This window comes from Helianthus annuus, chromosome 11 (genome assembly GCF_002127325.2).
Source record: "Helianthus annuus cultivar XRQ/B chromosome 11, HanXRQr2.0-SUNRISE, whole genome shotgun sequence".
NCBI lineage: Eukaryota > Viridiplantae > Streptophyta > Magnoliopsida > Asterales > Asteraceae > Helianthus > Helianthus annuus.
The window spans coordinates 186113836-186128506 of NC_035443.2; the positions used below are offsets into that span (position 1 = coordinate 186113836).

General features: G+C 37.9%; 1 protein-coding gene across 1 annotated transcript in view; it reads left to right on the forward strand.

Annotated features, from left to right (window-relative positions):
- Positions 1 to 10942, forward strand: part of LOC110888990 — a 45714-nt gene extending 34772 nt beyond the window's left edge. Inside the window, exons 6-9 of the mRNA XM_035980372.1 lie at positions 7740 to 8723; positions 9244 to 10143; positions 10374 to 10530; positions 10615 to 10942. Coding sequence (XP_035836265.1) covers positions 7740 to 8723; positions 9244 to 10143; positions 10374 to 10530; positions 10615 to 10616 — 2043 coding nt within the window. The 3' untranslated portion in view covers positions 10617 to 10942. The remainder of the gene's footprint in view (positions 1 to 7739; positions 8724 to 9243; positions 10144 to 10373; positions 10531 to 10614) is intronic.
- Positions 10943 to 14671: the final 3729 nt, after the last annotated feature.

A 14671-nucleotide genomic window follows, 5' to 3' on the forward strand; every position in this document is an offset into this window, starting at 1 on the left:
CATGCTTGCATTGGGCAATGGCTAATTGCTTCTTAGTTTCTTCCACAAGATTAATGTATTCATTTATACTTACTTGTTTGTGGTAAACTACTTTGTTAACCTCGGACACATTTTTCTTTAATGTTTCTATTACAGATTTAAATTCTTTTTCATTCCGGGTTAAAGCCATGTTTGCCTCTTGGCATTTTGACAGTTCAATAACCAAATTCTGATTATGACTATGAAGCTTTTCTGATTCAAGCTTCATATCTGCACATGATTTACAAATACTAGGAGCAGGAGGTTCAGAAGTTACCTGACTAGTAGAGGCTGAACCATTTGCCATAAAGGCAGTTTGAAAAGAAAAAGCTCCATCTTCAGAGAATAGCTTTTCCATTTCCGTTGATGTAGCAGCAGCCTTCCTAATCAGAATTGATTTCTGACATTGAAGCTCATCAGCTTCATTCAGTAGCTCCTGTATATCATCATCTCCTTCTTCATTCACATCAGGCTCTGAGTGATTATCCCCAGAAACAGAGCCTTCTTCATCCGAACTGCCCGAATAACCAGAACTGTCATCGCTCCCAGAAGATTCTTCTTTTTGAACCTGCTCGATGACTTTAGCATACAATGCAGTTCCACTTCCTTGATCACCTTCACCAAACTGCACTGACCAGTCACATCCTTCATCAGCTTGAACAGCCAAAGCCCGATTGTGATTGGTAGCTCCAGGCTGTCCCTGATTGTTATTCACTGCCACCATCCTCCGTTCACGGTTTTCTTGTTGGGCATTCGCATTAGTCTGGTTTCTGAACGGGTTGTGATTGCCGTGTTTTGTTGGTCGAGTGCACTCACGTTTAAAGTGCCCTTTCTCGCCACAATTAAAGCACGTGACGGCATTAATATCAAACCCATACTTCGTGTTTTTCTTTCCTTCCAACGAAGTTCTTCCAGTTCTCGCCATGAAATCTTTTGCCCTTCTAACCGCACTAGCAAAAGCCCATTTAATATCCATCAACTCCATTTCTTCCTTGTCGATCTGATCATAATCTTCATTGGTCATGTTGATGTTTCCAAGCTGACCAGCTACCAAACCACAGTAAGCACTGACCATGGTGTTGATAATTTCCATATGTTCCTTAGCAACTTCAATGCTAAGGTGTGAAAGATTTGAGTTGTCGACTCGGATTGTGTGATGACTTTGAGGCTGAGGTTGAGGATTGCTTGTATAGTGAGCTTGCTGTTGTTGTTGTTGAGGTTGTGGTTGTGGCTGTGTTGGAACAGGAATATAGGACCTCGGATCAAATTGAGGTTGTGGTGCAGCAGCTGTTGATTGAGAAAATGGAAAGGAACTCGTATTGGACACAAAAGCAGTTTGAAGCTTCGGTTGCTGAACAGAACTAGCTGAAGGACCAAAACCAGGCAAATACATTTCTGTATTCTGAGGAGCTGGAGCACGCCTTGCTTTCCTAATTTCTTCATCATTTTTATGTTCCAGCTTCTGAATGAACTCATAGATGTTAATCTCATCTAGAGCTTTAGTATGCTTCAACAGCTCAATAAACGAACTCCATTTTGGGGGTAGGGCGTCAGCAAACCTGTTCACCATGTCTTGTTGAGTAGCTGCCACCCCATAAGCACACATTTCACTAATCAAATGATAGAAACGTGTGGTCATATCATTCAGAGTCTCGTTTTCCAAGAACTGAAATGATTCAAATTCTTTCTTCAACAAATCATGCCTAGACTTTCGAGCAGCTGCATTGCCTTCTCCTCTAGCAACTAAGGCATCCCACAATGCTTTCGTGGTCTTGCAATATGAAAACTGATGGTAGATGTCTTTGTTGAGTGCTTGAGTAAGTATGGCATATGCCTTTTTCTCCAATTCATAAGCCTTCTTGTCATTTTCAAGCATATTGGCGTAACCTTCTGAAGTGGATGCTCTACTTTCAAGACTTTCATTGAATGCATTGACAAAACACATCCAAAGGTCGGTGCTTTGTCCTTGAACATATGTGTGAAAGCGGCCTTTCCATGACGGAAAATCGTTCATGTGGTTCAGCTTTGGTGGACGATTGTTACTGCCTGTTTCACTCTCACTAATCAGAAGATTCTGAAGACTTTGACTTTGATTGGATACCAAAGCCCATTGACACGAACTTATTGATTGTTGTTGTTTTGGAATGGCACTCGTCATATATTCAGCCATCGACATCTGTTTCAGATCTGGTTGTGGATCCGTACTCCAATCCCAAGGACTTGTGCAACTCATTGTGATCAAAAATTAACAAATAACCTACACACCACAAACTGTTAACAACAAACAGACAACAATTGAAAGATACAATCTGATCGAAAGATCAAGACTTGTTCGAAGGATCAACAGTGATCGAAAGATTACTGTTGAGTTTCGAGCAATAGTCTTCGAAAGATTCTCAATGAAAGATCCTTATCTTTCGACTGATTATCACGAAAGATTCAATGTTCGAAAGATTTATATCTTTCGAATACTGATCTCGAAGGATTCACAATGAAAGATCCTTATCTTTCGAGATGTATCCTTATCTTTCGGACAACCAACTTTCGAAAAGATTCCAACTACGAAGGATAACCCTTAGACTTCGAAAGACTACTCGAAGGATGCTTATCTTTCGAGCTGCCTTTGATCGAAAGATGTCGAAGGATATCTTTCGATGTCGAAGGATATCTTTCGACAGCTCTGACACACTGACACAAAGTACGACGGGTTGGTGAAAAAGGTGATGTGTTGATGTACCAACTTTCGGCAGAAAGGATGGTTCTGCAACAACTTTTCACCAAACAATTGACTTTCAAAAATTTTTGCCAAAATAAGCAACCTTATCTTCAAGAACTGGTCACCGGAAACACACCGGAGATATAGCCGGAAAAATCAAGGTTTCACAAAAACGATTTTTATGTTACCCAAACCGACCCCGAACACTCCCGATAGGTTTAGTACGCGTTTTTATGCAGAAAACTACCAAAAACGGGTGCTAAACCAAGTGTCCAAACACACCAAGAACTTGAACAAACCGGTTTTAAACAAGGTAAAGAGCGAGGCTCTGATACCACTTGTAGGTCCCTTTTCTCGGAGGATCGAGAACAAACCTAAACCTTGTTATACTAACCCACTAGCGAGTGCGGAATCCAAGCTAGCGGGCAAACCGGGATGATGCAAGAACAAACACAAGAACACACAAAGTTCACCGATTAACACCACTGTATTAATACGTATGAAGGTTTACGGTTACAAGCACAATGTTTACAATCTTGTTTGCAAACTCTCTAAAGTGTGTGTGTGTGTGTTTTCCAGCAGAGTTTCTCTAACTCTCCAAATGTGCATCTGTCAAACACTAACACACTGCATGGGTATTTATACCCATACATAACAGGTCTGTCCGAAGGATTCGACAGATGGTCCGAAGGATCATCTGTCGATGACAATGTGTCCGAAAGATCAGCATGGACATCGAAGGATCATCCTTCGATGCCTAATGGTCGAACCATGGTCGAACCATATCTTTCGAGCACCTCGAAGGATGATGCGTATCCTTCGAGGCTATCCTTCGATTCAGATAAACATCATGTTGTCCAAGTCAAACTAGGAGGATAGTTGACTTGGTCAACTTACAGACTGATTTAGGACATCGTTTACATACAGACCGAATACAGACAAAGTACAGACACAAGTGCACCAACAAAGGTTTCTCTGGTTAACAGATTTGTTCTCACTGGTTGATAAACATCATCCAGTCCCATAAGAAATTGCATTAGTTTGATTAACATTGTAAAATCATTATAATCTTTAGCTGCTTTACAAGAACATGTTGGCAGTTGAAGCATAGCATCAAACTGCTTCCACATTGTTGTTAATCTATTATAATAATCAGCTACAGTTGAACCATTTTGAGAAATACTATTTATTTTTTTGAACAAATCATAAACCACAGAACCATCTATCTTGTCATAAGTCTCTTTCAAATCCTCCCATACCTCTGAAGCTAAACTAGAAAAAACTTGACCTAAGAAAAGTTCCTCAGACACAGAGTTTAAAAGCCAAGTTAACACCACAGAATTACACCTATCCCACTGACTAGCAAGCATAGCATCCTCAGTGGATTTTTCACACTTTCCATTTATAAAACCGAATTTATTTTTAGCTTCTAAAGCAAGTTTCATAGACGCAGACCATACAGCATAATTTTCAGTACCCTTCAACTTTACACTAACAATAGTAAGGGCACTAGAATCACTAGGGTGTAGGTAAAGTGGATCTCCAATATCCAGTTTACCTATTAAGGTCTGAGATGTACTAGCACCTGGTACAGGTTGATCCACTGGTTCTGGCTGAACCATGATGACACACAATCAAGAAGACAGATAAAACACTATCAAGGAAAAACTGATAAACCACACCAATAAACCAACAGATATACAACACACAATGGCGAAGCTGTATCAGTGTCAAGATTTCAGGTTCATCACTTATAGTGCCTGAACATGTCTTAATACAGGAGCCAAACCCACAAAAAACAAGCAAGAAAAAACAATCAAGCAACAGATAAGGTGCCGGTCCTCACTACCCCGACTTCAACTAATCAACCAACAAAAGCATAAACTAACTACAAGAAGGAAAGATCTCACAGTGGGTGCAAAGTCTTCGCACAAGGTGAAGACTGTAACCTTCTAGGGTTACAAGTCAAACACCAATCAATAAAGAACAACTACTGGTTGGTTTGCCCTGAACCTTCTAGGGTTTCAGAGACCAACGCAGTCTTCTCACAACTTCCAAGAACAGTGCCAAGATCCACACCAAATTCACCCCCAAGATCAGATGAACCACAAACTCCACAGATCTACAAAAAACAAACACTATCAGAACAGATCTACAAAAAACAAGTAAGATCTAAACAGCGGAAGACTTAGATCTGCATATAAGAGCTTTAATGCTCTGATACCATGTAAAATGGTATAGATCTAAGACTAACAAGATGAACACACAAGATATAGCGACAGAAAACGTGACAAAATCTATTATTAACCCAAACCAAAAAAGTACCCAACCAAACCCTAGATCTCAAACATCTGAGATCTATGAAATACAAAGTACCGATCCAACAGATTAGATAATCTGTTGAATATGAACAAAGAAATACAAACAAAAAATACAAAAGAAACAAACAGAGATCAACTAGATCTCAGATACAACAACTATCTCTATAACAGAGATCTATAGACTGATGAAACTCTTCAACAGCTTGAAGACAACTTGATGATCAGATCTTCACACGAACAACCCAGATCACCAAATGAACTAAGTGAATACGGAGAGGTGATGAGAGATGATGAAACCCTAAGAAATATCTGGAACAACTGAACTGATCTTTCTCTCACATCCATTATATATCACAAGAATAGAATGTTCCATATAAGCCCCTCAACTATCAACAAGATCTCACATGAACCTTGGCCCACAACAACCTGAACAATAAATCAACAACTTCGCAACAACTGAACTGGAAGCCCAAGGCCCACAACATTATACAAAGCCCAAAACCAAAACAATAGCCCAACAATAATATGAATAATATGTTAATGACATGAATTAGATATAAAATCACTACTTTTAACACTATCACTACCTAATTGTGATCACGTCCCAATCAGTTAAGAGGCTACCGTCGACCTCCAAAATTGCCAACCCTTGTGTGCCTTCTTTTAGTTCCCACATGTTGTGAGCAGCCCAATGAACTAAAGCCCAATTCAGTTTTTCTTTATTATTTTCTCTTGATCTTGATGTTGCGTTGATGAAGCAAAAACCCAGTAAGTTCTTTTATTCCCCTTCTTTGGTTTGTGATGGCCAAATCCACTTGACTTATATAATCCGACATAATCAATTTGAAGCTCATCCATATAAATGCATCCTGATGAAACAAAATATAAATTAAACAATATATGCTTAGAGAAAGTAAATTTAATGGTCATGATATTATTGTATCTAACCTTAATTTTTTTTTTTTTTTTTTTTTAATCTAACCTTAAATCAAACTATATTAATCTTTATCTTTTTTATTTACAACATAATAATCTTCATTCTTCGTAGCATAATCTTTTTGAAGATGCAATTGTATCATTTTAACTCAAAATTTCAACAACCAACAAAATATAAAACCGATTAAAACAATACAATTTGTACAAATATTATTTCCCTATACATTAAAAAGAGAATGAAATGAACAGTAATATTAATTAAATATTAAAAAGACTATTAAATGAAAAGTAATAAAAATAGAAATAAATGAATGGTATCGGGTACCGGTATCAGTATCAAATTTACCAAACTGAGTGTATTTTTGATATCCGTTCGGCACCGGTATTCATCGGATTTTACCCTCAAATACCGGTGTCGTACCAGTACCGAACGTATGAAGCCGTATTGTACCAGGTATATTCGGTACCGAGCTCATCAAATCCTGTAGCAACGTAGCAATGCAAGTAATTGCACATTTTATATTACTTTTCATACACACAACTAGTAAACTGTATTTCGTTTCAATGAGGTTTTATATACACAACTTATTTTGCTTTATTTTTTTGTCTTTTTACGTAATGAATGAATTGTAGCATGTAAAATTAACTTGGATATTTAGATTATTGATTAGCAAATCGTATCAAATCCTGTAATCAAACCGGTATCGTATTGGTACCAAATTTACTATACCAAATCATTTTCGGTACCAATTTGGTACCAACCTTTTGATGTTTTCAGAATCGTTACTTTCGGTTCGACACCGGTCTAGCACCATACCTATATTTATTGATTTTTACCTTGAAATACCATACCGTATTGTACCGAGCATTTTCGGTGCCGATACCTAATTTCGATGATTTTCCTGATTGGTACTTTCGATGCCATTACAGGTACCGAGCTCATCCATATTTTAACGTCTTATCACGGTAATAACTAACTGAACTGAAAACAACTGAATTTCCAACGTGTAGGACGTGCAGGTCCTATTATTATATATTAGGTTATTTTAAATCGCTTTTGTAGGACGGATTGACTGTCATTTTCACGACATTTTTATTTATATTTTGATATTCGGTATCTGATTCCGTTACTGACACGCGTTTTGCGGTCATTGGGTCCCCGCCGCAACGTGCGGGCGGAAATTTAACTAGTTTATATAATAACTAATATAAAATAATGTGTATCTAAAATGTACCAATGGCATATATAATCCTCCTTTCTTACTAACTATTAACTTAATTAGTTACTCCAACAACTTATTTCACTTTAATAACACTAAAGAAATATATATTATTAACAACAATTTATAATTTTAGCAAATCTATAATCAGGCCTATTATAAGCAATGAAAAATTAATTTGATTAAGCTAACACATAGGATTTAGTTTTGTTTCTTATTATCTTGTAATATCCAGCAAACTATCCTTAAATTAATTTGGTTTAATTAATTATAACTTTATGTATCTGGGCCTTATTCAGTTTTCCTGGCTAAGTACTAACCATAAATGGCTTGTGGGCTTGGGAAATACATTGGGCTGGCCCTTAGTATTTGGTATGCCCAATCTTGATGTCATAAAGAATAACTAGGGCACATGAAAAATAGAGGAAGAAGCAAGCGTGTTTTCTTTTCAGTTGTTTGCAACTTTCACGCAATTCCCTTCTCATTCTTGATTTTCTACTTGTAACTCTCTTTTCAAACTTGAATCAGGTAATTAACTTGGAACACTTGAAGATTCCTCTCACTCATATTCTATCAGCTACCAATGATTTTTCAGAAACATACAGTATTGCAATTCTTGATGACGTTCAGTTCTACCGAGCAGAATTGGAGCATTATGATCAAGAAAATCATTCATCAAAGAGACAAAACACTGTAATTATAAAACGCTATCCTTCTGATAACCAGTTCTCTGGAGAAAAAGAGTTTCTTACAGAAATTGAAATTCTTTCCGGTGGAGTTAAGCATCCCAACATAGTCACCCTGCTTGGATTTTGTGTTGAAGATTCTGAGATGATCCTAGTCATTGACAATTTTTCTAATGGATTCCTTGGTGATTATTTGGAAAACCTCAAAGACAGACGTGTTTTGACTTGGGAAAAACGTTTGAAAATCTGCATTGATGTTGCACACGGGTTACATTATATTCACTCTCAGATGGAAGACCAAAAGAAGATAATAAATCGTGATATATGTAGCCACACCATTGGATTGGATGAGAACTTTGGGGCAAAAATTGTTTACTTTGGCGACTCCATATTCTTGCCTCCAAATCAAGAAGACAAAGCTCTATATCTCAACGAGGACCGTATTGGCAGAACGTCCTACAGAGATCCACAATATGAGAAGACTGGTATGTTAAAAAGAGAATCAGATGTTTATGGTTTCGGAGTAGTCTTGTTTGAAATTCTATGTGGGAGATTAGCATATGACCCAGTTTACCTTAAGGAGAGTGACAAAGGGCTAGCCCCTATAGCAAGACAAAGCTTCAGCACAGGAACACTAGAAGATATGATAGATCCTATAATAAAGGAAGAAATTGCTGAAAACACTTTTGTTCTAAATAGCGGACCCAACAAGGATTCTTTGCACACATTTATTTCAATTGCACGCCAATGTGTGGTGGAAACTCAAGAACAACGCCCAACAATGAAAGTCGTAGTCAAGGAACTTGAAAAAGCATTATTCTTTCAAGTAAGTTATTGTTCTAAATTCAGTTTATCAACGCCTAGAAGTAATCTGTGTGATGGTTCCCTGTTATATAGAAAACAAAAATTAAAATGCTTTATGAGGTTGGGTTCAAATTATATAAAATTCATTGTTAGAAATCCTTTCCACTTTATAATGTCTGGCGTCAACCTATAAAGTTTACTTTTTAGACATTGTAGGAATTTATCAATCCTACCTTTTAGACTATCAAGTTAGGACTTTGCTAGAATTGCTTATACGGAAATAAAACAGTTAATAAGAATTCAATCCAAAACCTTTAGAAAACACAGTACAGTGCATATTTAATTCATCAGGGACATTTATCATCGTATTAAAATCATGTTGTTCAATGTTTGTGATCAATGTTATGACCCAATTATCAATTTATTCATCATTTATAGTTTTTCATAATATTTAGAAAAAGATAATACCAATTTAGTTTTCTATTACCACTTTATTATAGTTATCAATATATTTATTTTATTTGGTGTGTCATGTTTGACAGAACAACAACAAGGATAACCCCAAAATGTCACTTGAAGACATAAAACGGGTGACACAAAACTTTCATGATGACAATTTCATCGGTGGGGGAGGATTTGGCAAAGTCTATAAAGGTAACCTTCAAGATGGAGATGGATTTAAAACCATTGTTGCAAAGCGATTGGATACAAGGTTTGGTCAAGGAGAACAACAATTCTTTAGTGAGCTCCAAATTCTTTTGGAGTATAAACATGAGAATGTCATTCGTCTTGTAGGCTACTGTGATGAAACTGATGAAAAAGTCCTTATCTATGAGTATTTGTCCAAGGGAAGTCTTGATAGGTATTTGAATGATACTTCTCTTACATGGGTGAAACGACTTAATATATGCATTGATGTTGCAAGAGCGTTGGATTTCCTACACGGAGGAGTAGGAAAACAAGCAAAGGTGATACATAGGGACATCAAAACTGAAAACATCCTGTTGAAGAATGATTGGAAAGCAAAACTGGCTGATTTTGGGCTTTCGCTAATATGTTCAATAAATCAGGAAACAGACTATATCTTCGATCATGCGTGTGGCACAAGAGGATACGTGGATCCACTTTATAGACAATCGGGATTCCTTACCATAGAATCCGATATTTACTCGTTTGGTGTTGTTTTATTTGAGATTTTGTGCGGGAGATCAACGTTTGCAATCCACAAACATGAGGGTCACTATCTACCGGATTTCATTAAAAACAAATTTGAAGAAGGAAAGCATGCTGAGATGGTGTTCGAACAAATCAAGGAACAAATCGTGCCACAATCGTTGACTACATTTCAAGAGATTGCCTACCAATGCCTACATCTTGAACGAGGAAAAAGACCGAAAACAAAAGAAGTTTTGGTAGAACTTCAGAAGGCATTGGAATTTCAAGTAAGTTAATGATCATAGTTATTATGTAATCTAGCCATGTTTGTTTAATGCATAAACCAAAGCTTTAACTTCTGATCATTTAATACAATAAAAATGATGTCTGGTAACTTTTTATACCATTATCCGAATCGAATTAGAAAGTCCAGACACAGTTTCCTGGGGCTGCCAATCCTATTCTGTCATTTTCTAATCTCGATTTTAATTTTCGTTTGGCTTTCTCTTTGCCACAGTTGAATTCGGAGGTTTCCATAATTGAGACACAAGTAGTTGAGTTATCCAGTGAATTGAACGATATGAACATGACTGGCAAATCTGAAAATTCTGAAATAAGTAACAAGGAAAAGATGTTACTTGACCAAACCGATGACCAAGCTGAATCTGACTGTTGTAAGTTTGCTTTGTTATAAATATTTAAAATGATTTTATCATGTGGAGTTTTAAGCTGCTGACAACATTGATATGTGAGTTCAGGAAAGTAAAGATTCTCAGGAAGACTGCTACACCTTCTTGGCTGAATATTTTTAAGCTGCTGACAACATTGATATGTGAGTTCAGGAAAGTAAAGATTCTCAGGAAAGTAAAGATTCTCAGGAAGACTGCTGACAACAAATGCACGTATATGAAAAGGAGGCTTAGTTGCAGGTACTTTTGGTCGGTGTATTAGGTGGGGTGGGTTGAATAACAGATTCACATTCATATAACTTAATTTGTTTGTATAAATGAATGTCATGTTGATGCTTCTTTAGCTATAATGAATTTTCATTTAGTAAAAAAGGCATCAAATTTCGTTGTTGGCCAACTGGACGCCCCTGAACTTGCTCATAATAATCTAGATTTTATCAGTGAATGTTTTGCCTCATAAATGTAGTTAAGAAATATGTAATCACGTGTAGATATCAGAAGGTAGAGGTGTACAAATCGTTTTTTTTTTAACCGGTTAACCGAACCGGTTTTTTCCATCCAAAACAGTAACAGGTGTAACCGATTTGGGATCGGTTTTTAACCGGTTTTTTAAAACCGGTTTCGGTTATTAACCGGTTTTTCAGATCAAGAATAGTAACCAGTCACAAACCGCAGGTTCGGTTCGGTTCTAAAACCGGTTAAAAAAATGATTTCTGTTTTTTTTTTTTCAGTTACGGTTCTAAAACCAGTTTTTTTAACACCTCTATCAGAAGGTGATTGAGCTTCAAGCACTAGTACTTTTAGAAATTGAAAGTCAACCGGGTCCGGCACATATAATGAGTGTATTCTTGTGAATTTGAAACTTGTAATAGTTACCAAAGAACAGTGAGCTTCAGCCAATGTAAGAATACATATATCAGAAAATATCTAATCTATACTGCTAAAATATAATTAATCTAGACTATGCATGTTATTATTATTATTAGATACTATAGGTTAAGGGAATTATATAACCAAGTGCTTCCTCCAAAGCATATAGTTGAGAACAAAAAGCAACACCAGTGTTTACCTACAATAACAAAATGGGATTTTTAAGGTTTGTTTTCATTGAATCAGCTTCCCCTGGTACAATTATCATGAAAACGTGTCAGAAGCCAGTTCTGACCCGAACCCAAAGAACCCCTTTGTTTAAATAACCGGTTCCAACCTGAACTCATCGCGGCCCCAATCCGTTCTGACCCGTCACCGCACCTTGTTGGTGCACTTGTGTCTGTACTTTGTCTGTATTCGGTCTGATATAAACGATGTCCTGATTTGTATTGTAAGTTGACCAAGTCAACCATCCTCCGGTGTGACTTGGACAACAGTTGAAAGATGTTCTGATCGAAGGATAGCCTCGAAGGATACACCTGATCCTTCGAGGTGATCGAAAGATATGGTTCGACCATGGTTCGACCATTAGACCTCGAAGGATGATCCTTCGAGGTCCATGCTGATCTTTCGTGTAACATGTGGTCGACAGATGATCCTTCGGACCATCTGTCGAATCCTTCGACCAGACCTGCTGAGCTGGGTATATATACCCATGCATGTGTTGAGTGTGAGTTAGTTCTGTAGTTCTGTAGTTCTGTAGTTCTGAAGTTCTGCCATTTTACACACCAAGAGATAGAAGCTTAGAGAGCATTCTGCCCAGAACTCACACACACACTTAGAGAGTTTATAGAACACTTCTGTAAACATTGAGCTTGTAACCGAACCTTCATTTGCATTAATACGACTAGTGTTAATCGGTGAATCTTTGTGTGTTTGTTTCTCTACTTGCTACTAACTCGGTTTGCTTGCTAGCTTGGATTCCGCACTCGCTAGTAGGTTTGTATAACAAGGTTTAGGTTCGTAATCCTCCGCGAAACAGGGACCTACAAGTGGTATCAGAGCTTGGCTCTTTACCTTGTTTAAAACCGGGTTTTTACAAGTTTTGGTGTGTTGAACCACTTGGTTTTGCACCTGTTTTTACTTGTTTTCTTGCTTTTTCTTTGAGTAAAAACGTGTCTAAACTAACCGGGAGTGTTTTAAAGTGGGTTGGGTAACTTGAAAACTTGTTTTTGAGTGATTTGGTGAATTCCGGCAAATATTCCGGTTAAGGTTCCGGTCACCGGTTTCTGGGTTAAGTTTTCCTTTTTGGGTAAATTACCTTTGAAAATCTTGGTTGGTGGGAAAGTTGTCAGCCTGCCATACCATTCTGCCGAAAGTTGACTTACCTACCCATCACCTTTTCACCAACCCGTCACATCTGTGTCAGTGTGTCAGTGCCCATTCGAAAGATATCCTTCGACTTCGAAAGATATCCTTCGACATCGAAAGACAATCCTTCGATCAGTGACAGCTCGATAGATAAACATCTTTCGAGTAGTCCTTCGAAGTTCGAAACATATCTTTCGATCAGGGAATCTTTTCGAAAGATAGTTGTTTTATCTCGAAAGATAAGGATCTTTCAAGTGTGAATCTTTCGAGATTTTGAGTCTTTCGAAGCCAGTGCTCGAAAGTCAACAGTGACCCTTCGAACACTGTTGATCATTCGAACAAGTGTGATCCTTCGGAAGTTAGCTATTCGAAAGATAAGTGTCCGAAAGATAGGGATTGACTCGAAAGATAAGGATCTTTCAAAAGGGAATCCTTCGAGTTCTTGAATCTTTCGAAATTATTGTTCAAGACTCAACAGTAATCCTTCGAGTACTGTTGATCCTTCGAACAGTAGTTGATCTTTCGATTGTGGTCTGTTTATTGTTAACAAGTTTCTGTGATTTCAGATCTTTCGAACAGGATCGTTCGGCTGTGTGATCTCTCGGATTATTCACTTAGAATTTATTTTTCTTGTCAAAGATGAATCCGAGTTGGTGGAATCCTGCCCCAGACAGTGGTAAATATACAAGTTCAGGAGTTACTCCTTCATGGTGGGGTACACCGGCTCCTGATAGTGGAAAGTACACGTGTACAAGTCTATCACCATCATGGGCCGAATCTCCAGTATCTACATCTTCACAAGCAAATGCTTTACCATCAAATCAATGGGCATTAGTAACGGGTCAAACTCCGAGTGTACAAAGTATCTTATTAAGCGAAAGCGAAACAGGAAGTTTGAATCGACCCCCAAAACTGATGAGTTTGAATGAATATCCAGGATGGGCTGAGAGGTTTAAAACATATGTTCTTGGTCAAAATACGGAACTGTGGATACGTTTCACCACAGATTTCGATCAAGCCATAGAGGTTGCTGCTTCAGAGACTGCGTCATTTGCTGATCTTCCCGAAGATAAAAAGAAAACGTATGATCTGGAAAAGAAAGCATACGCCATTCTCACCCAAGCCCTGAGCAAGGATATTTATCACCAGTTTGTCAGCTTCAAGACAACTAAGAAGTTGTGGGACGGGTTGAAAACAAGAGGAGTAGGGAATGAAGCAACACGTCAGCTGCGTCATGACCTACTCAAGAAAGAATTTGACAGCTTCGCTTGCATGGATAAGGAGTCTCTGGGAGACATGACAAGTCGTTTCTATCACCTGCTTACTGAGTTGAACAATTTTGGAGTTACAACAACTCAAGCAGAGGTGGTGAAGAAGTTTGCTGATGCCTTACCTCCTCAATGGAGTAGTTTCTTGGAAATCCTTAAGTATAACGGAGCGTTGAGAACTACAACTTTTAACGACTTCGTGCAGCTTTTGGAAAACAAGGATCAGGAGGAAACCTTGAAGGCGAAGAGAGTTCCATTGCCACAGAATCCAGAAATGTATTATGGAACTTCCAGCTCTTCGTCTGCAAGAACTGGTTCACATGCTCCAATTCAAACGGCGTTTGTCACAAGTACAGATTGTTTTGGCAATCCAATACAAGTTCCTGTTAAGCCGCCTCCCACCACAGACATATTTGGAAATCCAATCCAACCACCTCCTCCTCCGCCTCCTGCTCAACAACAACGTGCATGTTATGGAGGAACATCATCTGCTGGTCAACAATCAAAGCCAAATACAGTACAGCTCGACACTTCAAGCTTCTCAAAAGTCAGTGTAGAAGTAGCCAAGGAACACATGGAGCTACTTAACACTATAGTGAGCGCGTACTGTGGATTGA